Source organism: Sinohyriopsis cumingii, chromosome 17, assembly GCF_028554795.1.
Source record: "Sinohyriopsis cumingii isolate HCF-2022 chromosome 17, ASM2855479v2, whole genome shotgun sequence".
NCBI lineage: Eukaryota > Metazoa > Mollusca > Bivalvia > Unionida > Unionidae > Sinohyriopsis > Sinohyriopsis cumingii.
In genome coordinates this window covers 65251791-65270553 of record NC_142977.1, presented here as the reverse complement: position 1 = coordinate 65270553, position 18763 = coordinate 65251791, and the positions used below count along the sequence as shown (strand labels likewise).

General features: G+C 36.3%; 1 protein-coding gene across 1 annotated transcript in view; it reads right to left on the bottom strand.

The window, feature by feature from the left end:
• LOC149779126 (uncharacterized) overlaps positions 1-9388 on the bottom strand; it is a 29212-nt gene extending 19824 nt beyond the window's left edge. The window contains exons 1-12 of the mRNA XM_089939678.1: positions 9280-9388; positions 7898-7951; positions 7426-7586; positions 5505-5747; positions 5198-5350; positions 3976-4174; positions 3513-3768; positions 3042-3207; positions 1916-2095; positions 1513-1662; positions 749-1321; positions 172-506 (exon numbers count right to left, since the gene is read on the bottom strand). Of these exons, the coding sequence (XP_089795804.1) occupies positions 172-506; positions 749-1321; positions 1513-1662; positions 1916-2095; positions 3042-3207; positions 3513-3768; positions 3976-4174; positions 5198-5350; positions 5505-5747; positions 7426-7586; positions 7898-7951; positions 9280-9331 (2522 nt within the window). The 5' untranslated portion in view covers positions 9332-9388. The remainder of the gene's footprint in view (positions 1-171; positions 507-748; positions 1322-1512; positions 1663-1915; positions 2096-3041; positions 3208-3512; positions 3769-3975; positions 4175-5197; positions 5351-5504; positions 5748-7425; positions 7587-7897; positions 7952-9279) is intronic.
• Positions 9389-18763: the final 9375 nt, after the last annotated feature.

Here is an 18763-nt window from a genome sequence, read left to right as displayed (position 1 = left end):
AGTGAATTGTTTAGGGTTTTCGTAAATTTCTTCGAATTATACGGATCACGGGTATTGAGACATTCAGTTTTATTTTAGTGTTTACGGAAGAATACTGATTGAAATCCGTTACATTTTTAATTATAAATGAAACCACCCGAACAATATTGGGGTTATTATTCAAAGATTTACCTTGGCTGTATAAGGCCGATTATTTCCAAGTCGGAGGACAATTTTCGGATATCGAACTTTCCATTCACCTTAAGTTCGATTGCTGCTGTGCCATTCACGGTGAAGTTCAGAGGGAATCCTGCACTGGTGGGAATGATAACACTGCTGTCAAGGAACATGAAGCTTTCGCTCAGGGTATAGTCGCCACCTTTGGAAATCTTCTTGATCATTTCAAAAAGGTCGAAATCGTGACCGGTACCAGTCGTTTGTTGCCCACTGAAGCTCATGTAGCGTAATTCATTTCCAAAGACCCGCATGTACATAGATCCCTTCAATTCGTCGAAAGTGCTCTTCAGCTGTTTGGATATTGAGGCAAATTTAAGTGATATATATAGGTTATGATTTATTAACATATGTGTCATTAATATAAGTGGTCAAAAACATAAATAATATTCAATGCCTCACTACTAACACTCTTGTTAGACAATACAGTTCGTAGATCTGAGTAATAAAGATTATGCTCAATCAATCACGTTCTGATTTATCTTGCGTCTGAAATAGAAAAAAGATCCAAAATATGATACAATATTAAACTTACCCTTCTGTCAATTTTGCTGATTTTGTCGGGTCGGATCGATTTAATAGCAGTAGCCTCAGAGGTTTGTTGGTTGTCTCCGAAATAACCGTTTGGTCCAAAATAGGACTCGATGAAGTATTCCAGACCTTCCAATCTTCCACCAAGCTGCAGAAGGTTAAAAGTATTCCCGAAGAGATCGACCGTCAGATTGACCATTCCAGATCTTGGAATGAAAGACTTGCTTGACCAGACGAGGTCGCCCTCGACCTTAGCACCTGTATTTACCCTCTCAATGAAAAAAGACTTCTCATAATTTCTGGAGAACTTCCTTTTGTCTAAATCAAACTCCTTCTGAAGAATTTCATCTTCCAGGATGGAGCGGATCTCCTGTTTGTGGCGGTCAGAGGTCTCCATCAAATTTGTCAAGTGGGACCATATGTAAGAACCAACCTGGTTGACATCCTCAGCCTGAAGTGTCTTCTTGATTATGCTTAGTCTGTCCGTTGATGGGCATTCCATCAGCGAGCGGTATGCAGCTATGCGCAGTTCTGAGTCTTCATCTTTGTTCTGGAACAACGCTTCTACAGCTGTCCACTGAAAGAAGTAAGTAACTTTATTTAGGAAAAGTAATTGACATATATGAGCAAGAAACATCCAGAAACACAATTTTCCTCTAATAGACACAAAGAACGAGATGTTAAAAAATAGATTGCGTCCCGTTTAAGTCTATTACATTTGCTTTTCCTACGATTAGAATCTATATATAGATGAAGTTGGGAACATACATCTGCATTGCAAGAGATGCGACGGAAGGCCTCAACTGCAGATAGACGGATCTCCATAGGATTGGTTGTGGGCGTGAAGCATTTAGTTAGGGTAGGAATCGCTCTATGTGCATGCCCAGCATTTCCAATGGCTCGCAGACTCAGTAGAACCTGGAATGAAATTTGAATAGTTCATGAGAACTTCCTAATTACAAAAGAATAGCAAATGTATATAGTATTAATTTCGGAATGAGAATCAATATTTGATTTCATATCAAGACACAATATGAACGGAAACAAGTAGATGACATGCGAAAGTTTTTTTTCAGCAGATGGAACAAAACAGAACAATTTTTTCGATGAAAACGTAGAACTATATTTTCAAACATTTACAGATAATTGCTTTGATGATTGTAATTCTTACGGTTTTTATCGTAGCATCGTTGACCCTACAGCTAGGTCCGATCTTGCTTTCGAGGGTTGAAATAATCTCGTTTACCGCTGGATCATTGTCGCAGTCATCGTTGAAGCGACAGAGGCTATTAACTAGGGAACTCACTGCAAGCATGGCTTTACCACTGTCATCTTCCATTGTCAGGAGAGGCTAAAGGTAGTTGAAAAGCAAACATATATCTCTCTCTCTCTCTTTCTCTCTCTCTCTCTCTCTCTCTCTCTCTATATATATATATATATATATATATATATATATATATATATATATATATATATATATATATATATAATAATAATAATAATAATAATGAGGACTTTGTATAGCGCCTAATCTTTAGAAGCTCTAAGCACTTTACAACATTAGACAACGCCTGTAAGATAAAAAAAAAAAACATATAATGATATGATTACAAAAGCAAACACCATGAAATTAGAAAACATTAAAAAACATGATGAGAATATTTAAGGTAGGAAACATTATTAGGTCTTGAAGTTTGTGTTCTTGCTGTCGAAAAATATATAACACTTGTCAGTACATTCAGAATAAAGTCACATTTTCTCTCAAACAAAATTCAAACAAAACGAATGCCACTGTTATTTTCAGATTTATCTGTAACAAGAATCGTTATAGGTAAATCTGAAAGTCAAAATTGATTCTAAATCTAATTTCATATATTGATCAATCGCAAATATCGCAACCATATCAAATTGCTACTCAAATGACCCCTTTTGAAGTGTGTTATATCAGTTTATAATAATCAACCAGAAACTGAAACTGACTCGATACAAGTCTAACTCTGGCAATATGAATAGGTCGCAGTTCATCGTATGTCATGACACAAATATTATCACCAAACTATTAAGTCATTCCTTAGATATCTTATGCTTTCGATATATACTTAGTAACACGTTTTTTTTCCCTCTTGATCAATCCATCCGTTTTATTTTTGAATTCAGTTTTACAGAAATAAACACGGATCCTTGACTTCGGTAACAATTCGTGTCTGAAAGTGAATACCAGTAGAAAATGTTTATGAATTGTAATACAATATTTTGTTACATAATTTAGGTGTTATGTTGTTCGATATCTAACCTACCTTAACTTCCGTCAACATTTCCTTTGTTGGCTTCTGGATGAAAGCCAGGGTGGTCATCCACATCTCTGCCTCAATTCCCGTTACTTCTTTGTTCAAAATGAGTCTAGTAAGCATTTGAAGAGATGCACTTGTTCCAACCATAGGAATTGCATCAAGGAAGAATTTGCTGTGACGAACAAAAGATCAAAATATTAAAAGAACAGTATATTGCTGTTGGCTGGCAAAGTCAGAGAATGCTGTGAAATCGGTCAGATGACAATGTTCAATTAATGCACTTTTTTCAGTGGTACGTCTTTATGGAGACAGAGATAATATCTGTTTAATACAAGACAGAAATCCGAATAATGATTATTTGAAGCAATGTCAAGGCGAGGGAATATAACATAGGATTCAACTTTATGGGACATCATATCAGTGCTAAGTTTATTTGTTCACCATTGAGAGAAAACAGGGACTAAATTGGTAACTCACCTTAGTCGTTCTTTGTTGTCTGGACATATGGAACCTCTTTGGATATCCTGATATACCTGGCTGATTGATGTTGCGTCCAATTTTCTCAAAGAGTAGACAAGACCGGCGAAAAGGCGAGGTGTCTCAGGCTGAATTCCGGATTTGGTATTCAGGCAGATATTGATCAGTCTCCCTTCCACTTCCTTTCTCGATTGATCAGACCCACTGACATCATTAACGTGTTCAAAGAGCAAGGTCGCTCGGTTGTCTACTGGTCCTGCAGACAAATCAAATTTGTCATTAAACGTCATCACAGAATTGCTCGTTTAGAGGTTTATTTATGTCTATCATACATAATAAAATGCAATATTCTGACGCAAAATATATGTACTAGTCGGCTTTAATTCTATAGCAAATTGAATGCCTTGACTTTTTGTAATAACATGTATCGCCATTTGTTTATATAATGACAATTAGCGCTTACTTTGTCCTGACACCCCGGATCTTTCCTCTACGTATGTCAGCTTCTGCGTGCTGTTTGTAACAGCTCCACTAGCTCCCCTGGAGAAGGGGAGAAATTTGTAGGACTCCCTGCAAATGGCACTCTTTATTGTTTGTGTCCGGGTGTTGATTTCCTGCTCACATTCGTGGGTTCCATGCAAAACTGGTAGTGACTGAATGTCCTGCAATTCAGAAGACAAGCCATTCATTAGAGGTACAGATTTAATACTTGTAATCGTTCTACCTCTGTAGATGTGGAAAACTGCTTGAACACGTGTACAGATTATTGTTCTAGATATTAATGTATGCCTTTCGAAAAGTATAATTTCAAATATCTAATTAGAAGGAAGTAAAGAATGTATTCGATGAGGAAACATCATAAACATAACTGATTTATTCCCCATTCTGACATCGATCCGGATTATCAACCCTCTTAGATAGGTACCTGAATGGTAAGGACTGTCCTAGGGAAAATGTAAATTAGTATGTTTATTTTTATTTTCGTACCGAATAAGTATGTATATAGCTGCAATATTAAATTTGTCATTTTAGGCCCAGTATGTGTATATATTGTTTTTAGTTGGGGATATGAACAGATTTTGTTCTGACAGACTAAGTCTCTAAGGGTAGGTATATACCGCGGGGCATTGCCAATGGATCCCAGTCTGACACGTGTCCGCACTCCGGACATTTATCAGACTTCTTAGACATTCGAGACATACAGCTCAGGAAGTATTTTAAATTTATGCAAAATCACTTATACTCACCTATGTCCCACTGCTAGGGCGGTATCAAAATGCCAACAGTACTGGTACAATCGACACAGAAACAAATGTTTCATATGTCTATCTTAACGTTGTAAGAGGAGTTCATTGACATTACACAACTACTTATGTATGTATACCAGTACTTAGGAACCTTATGGAGGGACTGACGGGCATCACTGCAATACCAATGCGTTTTGGGCAAGCATACCCGGATGCAGCAGGAATCAAATATCTATGTGTGATTTAGAATGAAAGTTATTTGAAATGCAACATTATGTAAAAAGATTCACGCTAGGCTACGAAGAAAAACGTACTAATGACTACTCAGCTCCTAGAAATGTTGAATACATATTTACTTAGTTTTGTCGTGTACCCTATGAAGTTGTATTGAAATAAAGTTACATTCGACAAAAACGAAATAGGATGTGCCAGGTTTACCGAAGATGACATGTAGGGGACTCCCTGGATGGCTGTCTGTGCTCCTTGACGGTTACGGCATCCGAGCAGATTTTTGCTTTTCTTGACAATTGTGCTATAGCGGTCTCCCTCTCCAACTGTGTATTCTGTGTCGCAGTCTCCGGATACGTCAGTCTGGAAAAAAGTATACGTCATACATTATACTAGTGTGAATGTTGATGTTTACTATCTGGTTGATGCATGGCAAATATTTTAACAACACAAACGAATTTTTGCTTGTAATGATAACTTGAAGAACAAACGTGATGAAAGACGAGGAAAACGGTACCTCTTTGACTTTCTGGTCCCTCTGAAGGTTCTCCATGCTGTTTTGGAAGGTGGACAGGACTCCTCTCTTGACGTTGAGTACCCAGGGTGCGTCCCCACCAGCGGGGCATAGTTCTTCAACACGTCCATCCTGGAAGGAAAAGCGAAGAGGATTCCGTTCCATGGCTCTTGAAAACTCGCTGTCCATGGTCCTCATCTCTAAGGGAGAGTTTGGATTGGTTTCAGATAGCACCACATTACTCAACTGAAAATAAAAGAGCTCCACACAATTATTGGAAATCCACGCTAATTAGCTGGTACATTTTTAACGAGTGATTATTGTGGACTTAGCCTGAAGATTGTTCAATGATTTTTAGCCCTGTATCTAGAGTGTTATCAGTGAAGACTTTATATCGACCCTGTCACGAAATACTTTGGTTTTTTTCAAGTTAGCTAGGGTGGGGTGAGGGGAAGGTGCTCTCATACTGTTTCATTTTAATATCCAATGTTAATAAGAATTTCCAGTAAATCGAGATGCGAGAAAAAGAATTTATGGAAGAATTGCATAGCAGTTTAGCATGATTTATTTTTACAGATTTTGTTTAGACCAAAATGAAGAACATTTTATAATATATGAATTAAACAGACAATTTTAAAGGACAGAATAATTATGCTATGGTTGGTAGCTTCATCGTGTATTGATTCACGTACACAAATCAACTCTTTGTCTATGTTTGCATCATTTTCATTTCTTTTCAATACATTTTAATAAAGGAATTTAATAAAATATTACTTTTTTAAAGCTTAACAATCCTTGTGTGTCATGAAAGAATAAAGTGTGGACATATTAAAATGTCTTATTTGTTCATCTAGTGGATCCTCATAAGAAATCACGTGATAAGGAACAAGAGTACTTAGGAATACTATTATAATACATTAAAGTTGTGAGAAAAGAAGATTACTGTTTCACTTGTGCTATTACAATACATACATTAAAAAGTTGTTGTTGTTGTTGTTGTTGTGGGGTTTAATGCCATTTTTCAGCACAAGATAGGCTATGCATGGCGGCCAGTATTATTGGTTTAGGAAGAACCCGGGAAAGCACCGGGAAGAACCACCGACCCACGAGAAGCTAATGGTAAGCTTTTTCACATACCCACATTGGCCGAATCCTATACTCGAACCCACGCAGACAGAGGTGAGAAGGCAGTGATCCGTAACGGAGATTGCTTTAGACCACTTGGCCACTCGGGTTCCCAAATTAAAAATTATAACCAAAGGTTTCTGTACAAGTCTAACAACTAAAGTATTGTATCAGTTTACAGTGAATGTGGCACTCTTCAGTTTCGTATTTTGCATGGGTTACTTTTTTAAGGAAATATAATTTCCCCCGTTTTCCGTATTGGTTATTCTGGCTATTTATAAAAGGCCTTGTATATCGTTCGTATTATTCGAAACACGTTTTAACTCCCGTTGTGTTAGTGTGTGATTGTTGTGGTTTAATATGCATTGTAGAGTACACAGCTTGGCTTTACTTCATCTTTCAAAACGAGCTAGTTCCGCTTTCCTATTTTAATAACGGCTAAGAATGTGTACTTTAGACCAATTCAGGTTGACTTGTTTAGCACAAGGGATCATTCATTTTAATTCACTGTTTGCGTATATCATATAAAGTTTCCACAAGGATACTTTCCAAAGAAATGTCAGCCATAGTACATGAAACTAACATAGAGGTAAACCAATATTATCTGCATCGTGGATGTTGCAAACGTAAATAATTTCACCAGACACCGTCCACTGTCTCAGAAGTTCGTGATAGCTGTAGAGGGTCCAAAAACTCGTTCTGGTCTAAATTGGATCTGATACACGATTCTCCTTTCAGAGTAATGTGATTATATATGACGAATGTGTTAGGATGTTACCAATGTTTGAGCCGTTCTTACCCGCATGACAAATTCACATTGGCTGAGGACCTCAATGTGTACTTTGGCAGACATGCGCAGTCCGGAGTGGTGATCAAATGATCCCATCACTGCAGTTTTTGTGTCCACATCATACTGGTATACGTAAGTCGATCCGGATCTGTAGCTGAATTTGCTTGGGCCTATAAAAGGGAATTCAAAAATGCGCTATATGTTGTCATTAGGTTGAATGATGCCTTGATTCAAAATAAAAACAGAGGTCTATATTGTAAAGTTTAACTTGATATATCCCATTTCACATCTTTCGAACTTTAATGGCTGTAAGATTTGATCAGTCAAATTCTTTGTAGAACATTCGTGAATCTGGTCTAGATCTAATAGCATTGTCTGCTAGAGAAAATAATTAATTTTATGATTGATCTGTACTGTTTAGGGGAATGCTATAATGACACATTGTAAAAAGAACGCTGTAAATTACATATGTGGACCTTACCAGTACACGTCGTTGCACATGTGCCTTGTTTTGATATTGTCTCTGCAATAGGACCTGAAAATAAATAAACCTGCAGCTATTATAGGTTCATTGCAAATGTTATTATCTTTTTTCAAACGTCCAACTAACAATCTAGGCTTAGTGTGCTTTTCCAAGTGAAGATTAAAGCAAAAAAGAGAATTTGAGAATTTAAAACCTAAAAATATCAGATTTTAAGTAATATATGATAATTTGTTACATTCTTTCATCCACCACCTTGGTGGCCAAATGCTTAGAGCGTCCGCCTCGGGTACGGGTTCGAACTCCGGCCGAGTCATACCAAACACTTATAAAAATGGTACTAACAGCTGCCACGCTATGCGCTCAGCATTAAGAGGTAAGTGTTAAGACTGGTCGATCCGGTGTGGTAATGATAATGTGACTGGGTGGGACATCATGTTGCATGTCTGCGGCAGGATGCCCCAGTGATATACATCATTATAAGCTGCATCACTGCCGACATCGTAGCGATATGACTGAAAAATTGTTAAAGCTACGTTAAGAATCCAAATCATACACACTCATTCTTTCATCCATTTTTCTTATCATTCTCTTAAAAATACACCATGTTCCTAATGATTTATACATGCCATACTAGTATACATTTACCGTACATGCTCTCCTCTAGGTCGAGTCAAACTGCAAACTGCACAGACCTAGATATGCCGTCGCATAATATGTCGGCATATCTGGCTGTATGCAGTTTGTTGCAATAACCAGTAGAACAAACAATATGGATTCCTATATGTTGGCACATAATGGGACGGCATATCAGGATCTTCGTTGCTTACAGCTGTACTCGACTAATAAGCAATTATACACGGTATATCTTTATAAAATGTATCGTGAAGCTCCTTATTAAAATACTGATTTATAATTATATTTCTTAATCAAACTTATACTCTCTAAAAGTGTTGGACAGTATCTGATCTGCACTGAAATTTGAGTCACATGCATTCAAAACATTTTTTTTTTACTTGCATGCACATACCGTTTGCATTACCTTTATATCTATCGTAGAAGAATGGTATTACTTGCCTAGTCGAAAAATATACAAAAATGTATCTGCGACAAGCCAAAGTTGAATCGAAAGAAATATATGAATCGCAATATATACATTTCAAAGTTTGCTGTTGTTTTATTAATTTTCCCCTGAAACCAATTAACAGAAACATAATTACAAAATCAATAAAGTTTTCAAACCAACCAATTAACAGAAAAGCATGCATATACTGACGATTTAATTTTCCTAAGTACCAAGCTAAAAACAAGCAAACATAACTTAAAAATAAATAAATAAATAAATAAATAAATAAATATCTTGGAACTAGTGTAGTACCTACCAGCCCAACATCCTGCCACAAGGGCGAGGAATATAACTGGCGTGCGCTCCATAGTGGAGCAGCGTTGTCTCTTGTTGCGATCGGGTTTGACCAAAGCGAATGTGCAATCCGTATTTATACTCACTCAGGGAGGTGTGTTAAACGTGCATCTCAAAGTCCACTCTCTGCCCTAGTTATTTAACTGATTCAGCCTCTGAGTGTACATTCAGCCCAACTAGAAAGAACTTTGTCACTCGGATAATACAGGTTTTGATTGACGCACTTGTCAATTTGAAAACCAAAGTTTAACGACCGAAATTTGTATTTGACCTTTCTTTTTAAAAACTGATACAGTTTAAGTTTATAGACTGGCAAAAAACAAAAAATACATCAACAAAACAAAACCAAAACAGAAAATAAGAAAATGTATTTATATTCATAAGTGGCTGTCTCAACAGAAAGAAACGTAAGATTGTTGCTCAATAAAATGTGTTAATTAGAAAGTTACCAAGAAGATTACTGTGGTGCTGTGACTGGATGAATATTTATGTATTCTTATCATTGATAAATGTTTACTGCCATCAGAGAACTGCAAAATGTAATGAGTATTTCCCATTTTCTATCTGACCGAATACGTAACAGTATTTATTAGTCCATATTTAAATTTAAACAAAAGAAGAAGAAAAAAAAATGTTCTGCTCTTTCATTTTTCAAGAAACTCATATGTATCGTGCTCTAAAAATTAAGAAGTAGAATTTATTGAGAAATACTTCGGCTGTATTTTTGCCTTTTATTGTTCACATTTGACAACAAAAACCTAAAATGTTGGAGTCGTGCTACTTTATCAATGATTATTATATCTTCAACGAGCTATATTATTTGGGAGTAAATATGAAAGTGCATGGTTTAAATAAATAAATAAAAGGCAACTTTATAATCTTTTAGCTGGAAGAATTAGTCTAATAAGTACTTCCGAAGTGTCGTCGTTGTTGTTGTTGTTGTAATAGTAGGGTTTAACGCCATTTTTCAGCACACGATATGCTATACATGGCGGCCAGTATCAATGGTGGATGAAAAACCCGGGAAATCCCCAGAAAGAACCACCGACCCTCGAGAAGCTACTGGCAAGCTTTCTCACATACCTACATGGGCTCAATCCGAGACTCGAACCCACGCAAACAGAGGTGAGATGGCAGTGATCCGTAACGCAGAGCGCTTTAGACCATTCGGCCACTCGGGGCCCCCCTTCCGTAGTGCACGAGGCGCTTGATTTGTAACTTTGCAGTTCTGTGTCCGATCCTATTTCCGACACATGCATCATTAAATGGAAGGCCATGCAAAATTATTGTTTTATCTCCGGGTTTACTGGTTTCTTTAGTATAAAAACACATTTTAGGCATATACAATAAGCGTCTATGTCAAGAACTAACTTGAAATTCTTTCGCAATCTCAGAGGTCGATCACACAAGTTCGAGATAGCTAATCAAAAGATACCTTTCAATCACAGGATTTATGTGATGTACTTAATGAGTCTCTACACTACGCCAAATCAAAAGTTGCCCCTTCAACAAGCTAGTGATTAACAATGATATGGACAATTTGGCATTGAGCACGGTATAAACCAGGTCGCGTGTGTATCCTAGTAAGCAATATATCTCGACTCAGACATCTTTTGCTCTCTGGTTCATGGACCAGTGTTCGAATTATGATCTAAAAATACAGAAAATTTCGTTAGAATTAATTCGGAACCCATAACTAGGATTTCTCTTGTCCAGAAATACTCCGGAACACCCTCGGCTGATTTGTTCTTCTTCTGTTATATATGTATTTATTTTAAGAAATGAAGTTACATAATCGGTTTTACCATCGACGAACTAACTAAATATATTTCTCTCAAAGTTGTTATTTCACTCATTAAGTTTTGTATATATGAAAGCTCTACCCCAACTTCCTTTGTTTTTGTCTCATTCATTTCAAGCTTCAGATGGACACAGTGATACGATGGTTAAGAATCCTACAGGTGACAGTGCACAGTTTCGTAAATTGGCCCTTGACAAACGGCACATTTCTTAATTTAAAGGCTGTTGTGTGCTTTTGGGGTTAGTATTATGTATTAATTAAAGATATGGACATATTTGTGAATTTGGTCTTTCCAGCTTGTGTTGTTCTCGAAAGGGATGTGAAACATGTTAACCTTATGTGGTCACTCCACATGATGTAGCCAGTGAAGTACCAACAGTCCGCTCTGAAGCAGAGCTAGCCACTTATAGCAGTTGACACGTTGGTTAAAGGCAAGTAGAATATCTCTAAAACTGCGTGTGTGACAACTATCGTGAATTGCATTAAGCTATTAAAAACGCAATGGTTTTCAAAATTATCACCCAGGGAAAGGGTTTGTGTGTACACTGTGAGCATCACGTGTTCTCAATAATGGCCTTCGGGCATGAAACATCCATGTATGAATTTAGGGGTGGGGTGAAACAACTTTTTATTATATGAATTCCCACTGACCTGTAAGGTCAAGTGGATGATATTTTTATGATTGGCTTTATTATACCTATTCAACACTATGGACATTTATAATGTCACTCATGTATTTTATTTTTTTAAATGAATTTTTGAATGAAGCAGGTGTGTGCAACATTAAATGTTTGCATTAAAACGGTCCCTTGCACACTATAATATCATTTGGAACTACCTCTGCTATCTGTGCAAGACATACTTATACCTCGGATGTTTGTCGGATCAGCAATTTACAGAAAATTCATATTTTGTTCGCCGGAAAGTTTCCACACAAAAAAGAGATACCCAATATATTTGGACAACCTCGTATATTTCTACGATTGAACTCGCTGTAAGAATGACCTAGAGGCTACGAAAGAAAAATGAGTGGTCCAAATGGTAGCTATCTACATACATTCCAGGCATGATCTTTAGGACTGACCTCAAACTTGCGAATGTTGTAATATGTCATGAAAGTAAACAAATAAGAAATACACATGAGCTATTTAATTATACGCTCCTTCTAGTTTTTGTATATTGTATATGGCATTAGCAGTGTAGACACTAGCTTATATGTGTTATAGATGACGTTAGTAACGTATAATCTAATTTATGTATATTGTATATGATGTTAGCAACAGCTTCTCATTCGTATGAGACTGTTCGTTGAAATTTGAATTGTTACAAATAGAAAATATACCTTAATACCGAAACATTGAACGTATTAGCGTAGCAATTTGCCTTGCATTGATTTGTCAAGCACAAAACAGGAATGTCTCGAACAAATCACACTTTTGAGTCTAAAAGTCAACGCAAATGGGTGTCCGAGGGAGGACATGACAGATAGGACATGATAATGTTAATCTATCAGATCGTGCTTATCTCGAAATACTGTCGCAAACCATCAGGGGTATATAATACCAATAACAAGCTAGAATCAGCGTTCCCAGCTCAGATATACTAATATTATAACAAACAAATTATTGTGTTCGAAACGGATCGCATAAATATATGTGAAAAATATGTAACTATACAAACATAATTCCACAAGGAAAATATATAGGGCTAAATATAAGCACCAGCTAGACAGATTTCAGTTTAGTTATTACATCTGAAAAAATTTCAGCAGCATCAGTCTATCTGTCAGTTATGGAATATTCCCACTCCCTCTAAACAAACAATTTAATGTCATTGTTTCGCAGGGTGCACATTATCTATGTCGGGAAACAGGTACTTCAGGCTGCTGTTTATATATATATATATATATATATATATATATATATATATATATATATATATATATATATATATGTGTGTGTGTGTGTGTGTGTGTGTGTGTGTGTGTGTGTGTGTGTGCGAAGAGAGAGAGATATGCACAAGTCGTGACTTCAGTAATTTCACAAAGTAGTAATATTAATGATTTAATCATGTTGCAAGTGTTAAAATAACTTTAAGTTTCCAAATGGTGAAAATAAAATGATTCCCTCTGACCTTTCACTAATCAAGTAAACAGATAACAGTACAACGTTTCAAAGTACCGCTGGCTCCACTGTATATCAATTTGACAAAATTAGATTAGAATACATTGATCATTGCACCTGGCATCCAAACGTTAACTGACCCAGGTAATACGAGATAATTCCAGTCATCGGCCACAATTGTGTATCGCTCATCCCAGGTATGGTTGATATAAAATGGACTTGGTCAGTATATCTGATTGCGATAAATCATCGTTAAAGATCGGTAGGAATAGTTTCAACCTATCTGCCTGAATACCTACTAATTATTTACATACAGACCTACCGAATATATCTACCTACCCATCTTAAGTACGAAAGCAAAAAGAACATCACGAACCTGAGGTATTAATAAGCCACTACATAGTCAGTATAGCAATACACTGTTGCATAAATTAATTCATAAATGAACGAATAATTGCGATATAAATTGGGATGGGTGAGAAGAGAGTTGTTGTTCTGTTGTTGTGATAGCGTTTAACGCCATATTTCAACAAAAGATAGAATCTTAGTTGAAATGCATTATACATCTATTTACGTAGGTATTCTACAGTTATTGAATCTTTGTTTTTAAATAACTGTAACAGTGTATACATACTTGGTGCCTGCCAGTAGTAAGGATAAACAGAAAAATCATCATTTATAATGAGAATAAATTAAGACAAACATTTTCATCTTCAACATTATTTACACAAAGTTTATGTTTTAGTTCATGCCGTTTGTTTCCTAATGTTTATCATTCTGGATTCTTAGTGGGTATGATGAAACCCTTAATTTACTTAAAGTCTTTCTGTGTCTGACAGTAGCAATTATTCTAAGAAAAGAATTGGTTTAGGAAGATCTTTTTAATATCTTTATACGTGTTAGAAGTATTTGACGCAACTGCAGAACTATAACCAAAATGAAAATATGTCTTTTAGTCCTCCATTAAAAAGCGAGAAGAAAACAAAGCTATATGGACTTAATGAGAACGATGCCTAACCTCTCTACACCTGGTATTATGAGTGTTTTTCTCACATTCAAATCCCATTTTTATTTTAAAAAATTGTATATTTTGCGAAGAATACGTTTTTCTGTATTGTGGCGAATTGAACCAGTACTGAAAGGTGCGAGCAAATTTATTGTTATTAAGCAGATATCGTTCAAATTCTGCATGTATACACTTATTCTTGATATATAGTTTAAGATCTTGTAACTACTTGGAATATATTCTGTGTACCCGCTCAAAATTTTACCTTTCAAAAAATATCACGACAATAAGAAAGACTTGGAGATAAAAAGGAATCAAATAAATGACAGATTATAGTCACCGGACATTATTGATAAATAGGCGTGCTTTGACACCTATGCTAGAAATCGCATTTGTAGCACATTGAAATAAGACTGCTTGTAAAAACAGGTCATAAATAATTAAAATTATCCACAATGTCAAGAAACATATCTCCGTACCTATGTAAAACGTTCAATCTCTTAATTCTATCTTTAAAAAAAACTTTTCTCTTATCAATATTTGCAAATATATTCCATCTGATACATTATGCGTGTAACTTATCCAAAGTCCATCCGTTTTCGCTGAAAAGATCAACGTATCAACAGCGAACAATAAAACAGATGAGGGAATTCCTTCTAAAGATGATACCCGCCTCTGTATTTGATTGGACCATGACTTTTAGATCAACAGTTAAAGAGATAATAGTAATGGCGGGAGGCTTTCGTTCTAAAGAAGTTCAAGTGAACAATCGAAATAGTCTAAATGCCAGCTTAAGTGCTATACCGATAACTCCAATGAGCTGTAACTCCGCTTTTCACTGCTTTTTCTATATATACTTGTACCTTCTATATCATACATTTTAAAAATCAATAAAGACACCAACATACGTTTTATTTTATGAATCAATGTTTGAATCTAAAACATTCTTATAAAAAGGATTGTACTTTACTATTGCTTTTCTTCAAACTAGATCGTAAATCAATAGCAATATCATATTTAATATCCGAAGTGGAAATTCAAGCTTCCACAAATAAGATCACCCTTCCTACCTTGCATATTACAGTCTACTTACTTGCTTATCTATAAATTTTTGGATCTGCCTGTCTGACTGCCTACCATAAAAATATCTACTTATGATCCTTCTGAAGACTGACCTGTATTTCACATCAGCATATAAATAATTATTTTACTTCATTTCAAAATCAAAATTCCGATTCACAATACTTTCTCAAAGAAAATTACTTGTTTTCCCAAAAAACATGCATGCTTTATACATACATAAATGGGTGTCCGAGGGAGGACATGACAGATAGGACATGGTGATGTTAATCTATCAGATCGTGCTTATCTCGAAATACTGTCACAAAATACTTTCTCATATATACATACATACATGCATGCATGCATGCATACATACATGCATACATACATACATACACACGCACGCACGCACGCACGCACGCACACACACACACATACATACATACATACATACATACATACATACATACATACATACATACATCTGGAGTATGCGCATTAGTTTAAAGCGCCCCGTTTTAAGGAAATCTTAGATTTTCGTGGTTACTTGTTTGATTATGGGAAGTCGGTCCTGGGGAGATATTCCTCAGACCAAAATAATTAGTCGATTACTAGGAGCAAAGGGCACGGAGAGAAGTGTTAGAGACTTTCCACGATGCCATGCTTTACTTTTAGTGAATTCAGGTCAGAGCCGCATGAGTGTCCCTGGAGTTGAACAGTCCTTATTAAAACCTAGTTGTGTACATTGGTTGTGTGACTCCAGGTGCAGTATTTATGATTGGAGACTGATAAATTATACAATGGAATAAACGAGAAGGGACTGTTACGTCATCGGCAGGCGATGTTTATTGTTGCCACAGTGGCAAATGTAATTCAGTTTTACAGGCAAAATGTGGGTTAAAAACATGATTTGACTGGCTCAAAGTGGCGAAGTAAAAATTGTTCCCTGTATTAGGGGAGATTTTATACCTGAAATGCTGACGGTACGTTGCGGCAAGTTAACAAAGGGAACGATGCAGTTGTGCGAGTGCTAGACAAATGGGGAGTAGTGAGATATGTGATCTTGTATTAATTAGAGAAAAATTATTTAAAGAATGGACACGTTGGATTGTTTAGTTTACAACAGTTTTTGCATAAAGATCGTTGGAATTGGAGGAAACTTATAATTTCTAGCGGAATCGCGCCAGGGTTTGACATCGCCCGTTCAAAAACAAGTAAACCTCTTGGATTGTTTGTTAGAACACACACACACACACACACACACACACACACACACATATGTATATATATATATATATATATATATATATATATATATATATATATATATATATATATATATATATATATATATATATATATATATAGCCTAGAGTCAGATATTTCTGTCTGTGGAATAATCTTGAAATCGATCCAAAGAATAATTGAGACAGTTTATGGAGGAAACCAACTGGACACGTTTAAGTAGTTAGGACGGTCCAACTTAGCCTTAGAAGAGTAACGTTCTATTACAAATTATGTCAGAGACGAAAATGACCGACTTGTCATGATTGCATATTATGCCGGTATTTCAGCAAGAACTCGTGTGAAATATTAGTTTCAACCTATTGTCCTAGACGAGCATGATATGAAAATACTTGATAAGTCGTGAAAAGTATATATGTTTATCTGATAGGTCGGCATCAACCCGCTGAAAATCTCCCATACAGTGAACTCAATTTCAAACAAAACTATTCGTTTCAAGGCTCGTATAAAAGTTGCAATACTAGTGTATATTCTTGATTTTCTCCATTCTGGCGGTTCAAATTTAACCTTTGTCCATCGCCAATACACATTACTGAGTGGTTAATTAGGTGATAAGATTTACATTTCACAACTTTCGGGTAGTTTCTAGATCTTTTTAATAGCAATTCCGAGCATTATAAGGAAAATTATTTTTTGTGTGAAGCCCATGAAAATGGCGAGAGGAAAAACAACTTTCAGCGGAATCCTTGCTTCATAAAAATATGCGTTATAATAATAGTAAGTGCCATACTTTTAACTAATCAACATAAAATACTTCAAAGCAACATCTTACATTATGTTGCTGATATAAAAATTAAACATTGGAATATATTGGGTGCTTTCATCCATTAAAGTAATCCAAACTGTACATTTAAGAATTTTCAGTGTCCGGTACCAAAGCCTTGCAATCTTTGATAGTCTTTGTCATACTGATAAACTTAACTCGAATGTGACTAATTAAAAACAGTAGTACTTTTGCTAAATATAAACCATCACCTATAGAAATGGAGAATAAAACCCCTTGGTCTTACCCGTCTACGTATACACAGTAACACATTAACAAAATATGTCATTAGGATAATGGACGTTGACGCACGTCGATGTCTGACGTTGTTCCCTGTGCATGATGTCATCATAGTTTTGCATCAAAACCCCAGTATAGACCATTGCCCATGTTGTAAAATGTTGTATGCAGTATCGATAAAGGAGATACATTCGGACAGTTGTCATTACCAACTGAAAATTTAAACATGATTAACATCTTTTTGTAGTTTTCTGCCTTTGTTTTGAACGTTACAAAGTGTCGAAAAATCAATTTTCGACTTAATACCTGTTCTCATTCTCATCATGCACAAATCATTAGAGGCTAGGTTTCCAATAAACACCACAGAACAAATTAATGATTTTTCCGCCCGGCCTGGAGTGGGGTGTGGGTGGGTGCAACGGAACGGAAAAGCAGTTAAGTAGCTAGTACTTGTTGGTGCTGTTTTGAGCTTAATGTTGTTGTTGTTGTGATATGGTTTAACGCCATTTTTCAGCACAAGGCGGCCAGTATTAATGGTGGAGGAAGAACCCGAGAAAACCCCGGAAAGAACCTCCGACCAACGAGAAGCTACCCGCAAGCTTTCTCACATATCCACATTGGCCGAACCCGAGACTCGAACTCATGCAGACAGAGGTGAGATGGCAGTGATCCGTGACGGAGAACGATTTAGACCATTCGGCCACTCGTGGCCCCTGAGCGTAATGCCATTTTTATCACCTTATAGACTATATATGGTGACCAGTATATTTGGCAGCGTTTGGCAAAGCCCTGAACAGAGCCCAAAAAGTGTTATGATTGAGTACCATAAAGTGGTTCGTCGCCTAATGATGAGATGTCAGGAAACGTTGTCCATCATGTTTAATGATATTTTATTTGAAATTTCGGATGGACATCCACAGATAGTAGAACATAATCTGAGACCGAAGATCAACATTGATATGGATTTTACAGAGCTTTTGGATCCACTGTAGAACTGAACGAGGACTCAATTTGATGTTTGTGTACTCCGATGTGGTGGAGTACAACGTGCGGGGCACACTTGCGTACCATTGCTGCGCGTCATTCCTTTCAAAGTGGATTCTACCACGGCCACTGACAAGGAAGAGGAAACACCTATCAAGTTCA